This window comes from Phaseolus vulgaris, chromosome 1, assembly GCF_000499845.2.
Source record: "Phaseolus vulgaris cultivar G19833 chromosome 1, P. vulgaris v2.0, whole genome shotgun sequence".
NCBI lineage: Eukaryota > Viridiplantae > Streptophyta > Magnoliopsida > Fabales > Fabaceae > Phaseolus > Phaseolus vulgaris.
In genome coordinates, this window is record NC_023759.2 from 30,217,693 (window position 1) to 30,226,204 (window position 8,512).

The 8,512-nt window shown below is 31.6% G+C and overlaps 1 protein-coding gene across 1 annotated transcript; it reads right to left on the reverse strand.

Annotated features, from left to right (window-relative positions):
- Window positions 1-4,726: 4,726 nt before the first annotated feature.
- Window positions 4,727-7,422, reverse strand: LOC137813894 (WAT1-related protein At5g07050-like). Its single transcript, XM_068616360.1, has 7 exons — window positions 6,924-7,422; window positions 6,765-6,827; window positions 6,555-6,671; window positions 6,188-6,444; window positions 5,905-6,059; window positions 5,486-5,637; window positions 4,727-5,194 (listed from the first exon to the last, which is right to left on the reverse strand). The coding sequence occupies exons 1-7, from the start codon at window positions 7,124-7,126 to the stop codon at window positions 4,960-4,962; spliced, it is 1,182 nt and encodes a 393-aa protein (XP_068472461.1). The 5' UTR covers window positions 7,127-7,422; the 3' UTR covers window positions 4,727-4,959.
- Between the last annotated feature and the right edge of the window lie 1,090 nt (window positions 7,423-8,512).

The following is an 8,512-nucleotide window of genomic DNA, read 5'->3' on the forward strand; positions in this document are numbered from 1 at the left end:
CTAGAAATATCTTCCACTCTCAATTTCTAGCCACAAGAATTAATGTATGACCTAAAAAATAGAAAGGAAATAACTTAAAAAGCATAACTACATTTATCCACGGATGGCCGTTTCTTCAGGTGATGCCAGTGACATCTACAAGGTCATGTCGCATGATTAAATTATTAGAGTTTTATTTTCATATAGAACATAAAATATATTTAAATTATTACTTTTTGTATAAATAGTCTTTTCAAGATGAGAAAAATAAACAACTTTATTAGAGGATTAAAAATATATTTAAAAATTAAATGAATCTCACTGTTTTGATATCTATTTAAAGATTTGAACGATATATATACAATATTATAATAAAAATATGAAATAGAAACTAGACAAAAAAAAATTAGTTGCTATAATAACTAACTTAGAAACTATTTTAAAAATTAAAAAAAAATAGTTTTTAAATTAGTATTTAATTAATAACCAAGATTTTAACTACCAATTTTTTAATTTCTAAATTTGATAACAAAAATCTTGGTTGCTAATTAAATATTAATTTAAAAACCATTAACAATAATAGAAACTAATTTAGAAACTAATAATTTTTTAGTCTCTAAAATAATTTCTAATTTAATTATTATAACAACTAATTATTTTTTATATTAAAAATTAGTTTTTATTTTATGATTTTATTGTATGATATCATTGCTTAGTACTTAATTTTTACAGTCATTTAATTATTTAGTTAAAAAAATTGAAATTCCATACACTTATAAACAATCTGTAATGAATCCACAAACTAACTATTTGGGTTACAAGACTCTGGATAGTGATGTTTCAGTGTTTCAATACTGTCAACAGTAATTAGAAGATACAAAATGATTTCAATAGTCTTTGCAAATATTAGCATTGTTCTAAACTTCACAAATGCAAAACTTGGTTTAGTTACCTTTTATGTTGGCTATAACATTGATGAATAACTGACATTAATCTAATTAGCGTCAACTATTATAATCCAATCCTACTTTTTAAAATTCAATAATAAATAAGTAGGATTGAATTAATTAACCCATAAAATAACAAGTTATGATAAGTGAGTCACATAACTCTTTTGACCATTCTAATATTTATGCACTAGCATATTTTTTCAAATTAAAATTGTGTCGTAAAACGAGTCATGTGGACCAATACCACACAATAATTTTGTATCATAAAGTGTTACCCATAGATGTTGAGAAGCTCCAGATATGACTCTTATTTTATTAATTTCTAGCCATATCTTTGATATTTTATTGCAAAAAATTAAATCTATGATGACATACCCAGCATGATTATAAAAGCCAAGCTAATTTGGTTGATGAGAACGACAACAACAATAATATTACAATATATAGATTAATTAATAGATAAAAATAGTAAATTAAAAGGAGAAGTGGAGGGTGGGTGTAAGTGTCTACACTGTTGTGAGTCTGATTAGTGTCTCCTGGATAGGGTTCTGTTGTCTCTACAAACAGTGCTTTACAAAATATTGAGTAGGAAAGCCTCAGATATTAAACTAAGAGTATGTGGAAAATAGATGTTGCATAGCTACTCACTTTCATTCAACTTATTAAATATACTCATATCTCAATAATAAACTTTTTATCATAATAATATGATAATCTAATAAAAAAACAATCATTATTTTTTTTAAAATAAACATTATATTATAATAAAATAATATTTTTTTAAAAATGTTAAATAGATAAACTGGTGGTGTCGATTTCATCTATTGTTTGTTGCTGAAATACTTCATTTCACTAATAAGATATATCTATTTTGATTTTGGGGGTAAAAAGATAGTACCATTTAATTTCCAATTTTGTTATAGTGTACTCTAAAACATATGATAAATTTTACATAGTGCTTGTGATGGGTGATTTTTCATGAATAATTAGTATATCCATTGAACTAGTGTGTGGTGCACTAGGAAATATGAACAGTTGTTTAACATGTCCCCCCACTTTGCCAAACAAACTGGTCGTGTAATTATTTGATGGATGATTGTTGGTGAGATCAGCTTCTAGGTTTTCTGAATGATTGACCAGAATCAGTGTTTCATATGTGGTGTAGAAAAATAAAAAAAATGAAGTGTAATAGTTTTTTTTTCCTATTAAAAAGTTGATTTTTTGAAAATCTTGAACACCCCATAGAAAAAAAAAAACACCCTTCTTACCCTTCTCTGTGTATATATTAGGACAAAAGTGGATACACAATCATGTTTGCAATACGTAGTGGACGTTGCATCAGATGTCTAATGGTAATTGGCCATGACACATCTTCAAATAATTCAAGTTTTTATTTTCTTATATATTTTTATATTGATATCGATGTCTAATGTATTCACCCTCAAGTTGTTAGAAGCTGATGCAATTATAACTATATATATTTTGTTGCTTCTATGTCACATGAGATCAATCCCATTTAACTCTTAAGTCACAAGTCCACTTATAATCACTTAAATTTGTTATTTTTAAGAAAATAAGTTCATTTATTCATGAGTTGATACCACTTAATATATCAAAATAGTATGATTCCTTTGGGGTACACCCTATGGTTGATACATTCTTGAAGGAATCAATGCTCATTAATAGATATAATTTGAAAATACTTTTGAGAGATTTGATCTTTGGATTCTTTTATAGGATGCTACGTTTCTTTTCTTCAATGTCTTTCTCAAAAACACTAACAAAATATTAGGTACTAAAATTTTAGCATCGTTTCATCTTAAGAAACTAGGTTAAAGTGTTAATTTGAAGCTTTGACACTCAGGTCTATTTTAAAAACTCTGTTTTTCTTCTTATCTGCTCTGATTGTTTACTTGTTGACGATGCTTCAAAAAATCAGATTCGTTTTTTTTTTCTCTCTTGAAGTATGGTTTTAATTAGATATCTTTATTTTTGTTTATTTTTAGTGGGTGCTAGCATATACTCCCATGATACAAAGTCATACCCCAAAATTAATTTATTAATTACTTTTAAAGAAGGACTCTCTGTCATACTCTTCTGTTGTAGATGAGAGCAAACATGTTCTGAATCTACCACCAATAAAATAATGCTGCCTAATCATCCACTAATGTCCATTTCTTAGTTAAAGTTCCAAAACAAAGAGCAAAATTTGTTTGGTCACCTCAAATTTTCATTTTCCCTACTGCTTTCAAGGCTGAATTAAATAGAGTTCTAACTCTAAACAATGAAATTCAGTATAGCTTTGTTAACCATGTTTAAACTTAGTTCATCTACAGTACCAAAAGAGAAACACAATGCTAATCTTTCACAGGAATCAAAGTTAGAGCAAAACGAGGAATTGTTTGGTGGAAGTGTATCAAACATTTCATATTTCCTCCAAATTGGCCATTTAATTGACACATGATGGTGACAGAACCACAAGTTTGCATTCTTAAAGGAGTTTTAAGAATCAGAATGTGTTGTGCAAGCATTCTACGGAATTATAAATTCTGCATCTCATGATGGTTGCATACTTAATGTCACAGTTGCATCACTTGGAATCAGTGATGCAGTTATTCCCCCCTAGTAGATATTCAGTGAGTGAAGGATATGTTGTATCACTTTCACATAAATGGATGCTTATTCATAAACAGATAGCAGAGAATATGTGCTTGAAAAGAAGAGTGAAATATTTTTACTCTGAAATTCAGGATATAATCTTTTCACTATTCTTAAACTAAATTAGAATAAAATCTTTCAGCATTGCCATTGAAATTAGAACATTCCTGATTTCCTCTCCCAGTTCCTCTTAGTTCTAACTAAGTTTTTTTTTTTGTGAACTAAACTTTGATTATCTGGAATAAAAGGTTGACTAATAATTGTTACATTGTGAAATCTCAGCCAGAAAATATTGTAAACTTATGGGAAATGAGCATTGGCTTATGCAAAGAGCACTGTCTTTATTCGTATTCCTATGCACTATTAGTGTAATACTAGAATATTATACATTTAATGCTCACTTCATTTGCTGAAACTCAATAATTCAAAAATATCAAATTCATTGAATGATATATCTGTTTTGTTTTAAAGTTGGCTAAATTTGATTCTGGTATAATTAAATTCAAGCCGTTAAACATAAAATCAACATATTCTACACAAATTAGTCTTAATCATCGGTGTTAGCAAAAACAATACTAAAAGTAATATATTCAAATAACATTCTTAAAAAAATGTGTAGATTTATTTTTCTATTTAAAATCTTATTAAACAGAATCTTTTTTATGCTGTTATTAAAGGGTGTCTTATGTTAGTTAAGGAAAACTTAATATTTATTGCTTACTAATACTTACTAAAAGGTAAACATTAAACATTGGGAAAATTAACTAGGATTTGAAGCTTATGTTAGAGAAATTCCTTTTGTTGATGAAGCATAAATTAGCTTACAAGTGTCCCATGATATAGATAATGCTTAGATTGCTTTCTTTGAAACATTCGCATGTAATCTTGAGGTTACTTTACTTTGTCGTTCTTGTAATATTCTGCAGAAGGAGTATCAGGGAACTTGTGTCTTGTATGATTAGATAAGTTTCAGCTCCAATTAATGAATCAATTAATTAAGAAAGTAAAGAAGAAGCACCTAATGCTTAAATTATAGAAATCTTTCATGTAGATTAGACTGTTTATGCCTGCAATGAGATGTCAGCAATTAACATTCTGCGAATTATTCACTTTGTATAGAGAAAGAGAAAGAGAGAGGATTCTGCAATGTCAATTTTCCTTTCAACAAAGTGTGCAAAATTTAAGTTACATTATGGACAGTAAGGTCCACACAGAAGGTCCGAAAAAAAGAAAACTTTAGTTAATTTTCCGAAAAAGATGGTGAGTACACAAAACAAAACCCCTCGTAATTTCTCTGCTCTCCTCAGTTAACGACCCTTTTTCATTGCAGCCTCTATTATTCATTCATCCCTTTCTAATTATCACCACCACTTTAAACTTTTGGAACAACAATGGCTACCCTTAACTCTCTGGAGGCTTCTTCACCCTTTTGCATCTCAATATCGTTGTTTGTTTCACCATCTTCCACCACAGTCTCCAATCTCCCATTTTCTGAACAACACTTCGTCACCTCAATTGTTATCTCCTCTTCTTTCTCCTTGTTCTCCTTGTATTTTCCCCACAGAACCGAGTAAAGTCCCATTACTATGAGAACAGCTCCTGCGACCCTGAAATCACAAGTAGATGAATCCACATCAGTTATTGGATTAGCACCCAAAACATGTCCACCACTGTTTCAAAGTTTGAGCTTTTTGAGATTGCGATGTTTCGACTTTCATGAAATAAATACATAGCTTTTAGTTTATGATAAAGTGAAGTGACTCCGTCAAAACCAACTTATAAGCTGTGAGACGAAACCGCGTGAAAGAGAAGTTTGTTTGTGGCTAAAAACATGAAACGTTCATTGGGAATGGGAACAGTGAATGGATGTGAAATTGTGAATGAGTTCGAGTACTTACCCTCCAAGGTATATTTTTTCTGCGAGGATGAAAGCACCCATGATGGCTACGATAATCATCATAAAAGGGCTGAAAGCAGTTACAAAAACAGGCCCTTTCTTTTGCATGACAATCCCTTGAACATAGTAGGTGATTCCTGATGATATTATTCCCTGTTCACCAAAGTTTACGTCCATTTAGACTCTCATATGGTTCAACACATACCCACCAAAATAGAAAAAAAAATATTGTATAATCTGAAACTACTGTGTCTAAGCTCATTATTCCTGATTTAAATTTATGTAACACAGTTTATTAAAGTGATAATAAAATTTGATTATGTGTCGCATAGAGATTATTTGAGACCAATGATTTCAGACTGTACAATAATTTCTCAGATGAAGGACCGAAAAAAGATGGATAGAGTGAGACAGACTTACAGCATAGGCTGCTGCAAGAAGGTTCATATCCCAGCCAATGGTCCAAACAGATGTCTTGTGCTCCATGACAAAGGTAACGGCAATTGACTGCAGTGTACCTAAGGCACACACAAGTGCTGTGAGAGAGAGCTGAGCAGGGTATTTCCTTAGTGTCACTGCCTGCATTAATCATAACAAAGACTTGTCAATGATTAAATAGTGTAAAAAGTCAGTCACATGGATAAGAATCAAAGAAGTAGGTAAGGTACTCTCTCCCCACAGTTTGAATTAGACACTTGATTACTTGCCTGAAGGATGAAGAAAGAAGCCCAAGCAAGGGTGGCAATTATGAGAAGAATAGAGCCCTTGAACCAGTCCTTTTCACCAGAATCAGTGGTGTTTTCAGGAACATAATTTCTGGGGTGATGCATGTACTCAGAACCCAAGAAACTGATGACTTGCCCTTTGTACAATGTCATCAACATGGCCCCAGCAACTGTTACTATAGTTCCTATAACTTTTGCTTGGCATCTAAATTTTCTTATGTCCACCTTTTCCATCCTAATTCATCCCAAGCCGATAGAAAAAGCACGTCAGGTCAAGCAATAGAAAAAAAAAATGTAATAACAGTGAAAGGAATTAATATTAACTGCTAGTGTATTGAAATATACCTGAAAATAGCAGCCATCACAAATGTCATTGCAGGGAGCATGTTGCTTATTGCACATGAGTAGGTAGGGGAAGTAAATTTCAACCCCGCATAGTATAGGTTCTGATCAATCACAGGCCTATAACAACAGAAAAAAAAAAGTTTTAGAACACGTTTTTTAGATGCATCGATCGTAATGAACACGGATGTCCAGAGCAACAAAATTACTTACCCAAGTAGACCCAACACGAATATTTGCATGAACATAAGAAATGTAATCTTGGGCCTCACTTTCCTGCCAATGACAAACAAAAGAAGAAGAGAACGTTGATCAGAAAACGATTCAAAACAGAGAAGCCAATACTTTACTATTTTCTTCTGCCATAGGTACCTCTCAAGAACAAGAGCAAAAGGGGCAATAGCCGCAGTAGCAAAGGCATGTCTATACACCACAAGCACATAGTGGCTCATCCCACGGTTGAGGGAAACCTTAGTGATTATGTTCATACCCGCAAACCCGAATTGCAGAGAAATCATAGCTATGTAAGGCTTACACCTCTGAAAGAAACTCCCACAATAACCATCTCCTTCCATTTTTTTCTCTCTTTGAGGTGTACGAGGTAAAGGACGGTACTCTGAACTAGGAACAGAGTTGTGTACAGAGGAAGAACACTTGATGTTGTTTGTGTCTCCTAAGTGAAAAACGTTGCACCCACTATGGTATTTATAGCTTCTAAACCCCCGTAGAAGTCTTGAGGCATAACGGTACTAAGAACTAACTACGGTTGAAAGTTTGTAACAAAGATAAATTTGATTATCTTTTTTTAATTTGAAGCGTGTAAGAATCTCACCATGGAGCTCACACGTGACCCTTCTTTTTCACCAGGTATAATACGTAAGCCACAGGATATTCTTATTTGTTGTGTGTATACAAGAAATATTATGGATTCCACGTAGCGATGATTGGATTGTTTTATTTACGGCTGAAATTTAGGTAAATGGCAATTATTCTTTTAATAGAAGAAAGTTTTTGTTTAAGTTGCTTTCATGTTAAAATAATGTTATTAAAATAAGTTACATTTTTTGATCCAGCAACTTCATCACCACAATTAAAACCCAAAAAATTAAAATAACATAATTATAATACTCAGTGAAAAGATACTTTATGTTCATCTTTTATTTATAAAAACCAATGGAATAATGATATAATAAAAATGATATTCGAATAGCAAAAACAGTGGATTCCACTTATTTTAGGAAGAAACAAGTGGTTGGGTCTGGTGATGCCATTAAGGTGCTAAAATTATAGAGGTGAATGGACAGGTCGTTCTCGAAGCTTCTCTGCCTGAGTTAGACGACGCGGCGAGTTTCTTCCACACCTTATCCATAGGAACGATAGGAACTAAACATGGACACCGATTTCTTTTATTTCATTTGTTTTATCTTTCATTTTCACACTTGTGCATGCATGGTTAAAATTATTATTCTGGAATCCCATTGCAGAACTCAATTATTGAAAAAGTTAGTCTAATGTTGTATTGACATTATAAAATCATATCTTTTTTCGATGTTTGTTTTGGTTGTGTCATTACACTTCACCAACTTATATAGGGTGTGGTTTTCTCACATGATCATCTTATAGTTTTTTAATCACTCTCTCATCTACGTAGCACATGCGAAGTTTTTAAATTATAGGGTCAAGTTTGGTTCATGAAATAAATGAATTCTTTTCAAGTCTATATATGGTTCACAAAAAGCCTATAGATATGAGTTCAAAGAAAAATGTGCAAGGGCTTCATTGACATCTGTGGCGAGACATGTCTTTGTTGAAGCAACAACATTTTTAAGAAAATAATGTTAAAGCAAAGAAAAGTCTTAAATCTGATAATTATTTGGTTCATAAGTTATTTAACGAGAATGCATATGTCAAAGAAGAATAGACATGCAGAGAAAACAAACACATAAAACGTTAGATGACTA

Excerpts from the sequence above, each read along its gene's own strand:
- LOC137813894 (XM_068616360.1), bottom strand. The coding sequence starts at position 7,126 with ATGGAAGGAGATGGTTATTGTGGGAGTTTCTTTCAGAGGTGTAAGCCT. Across the intron at positions 6,445-6,554 it reads GTGATGGCTGCTATTTTCAG|GATGGAAAAGGTGGACATAA; the intron begins GTATATTTCAAT and ends GGGATGAATTAG. Across the intron at positions 5,638-5,904 it reads TTCTTGCAGCAGCCTATGCT|GGAATAATATCATCAGGAAT; the intron begins GTAAGTCTGTCT and ends TTTGGTGAACAG.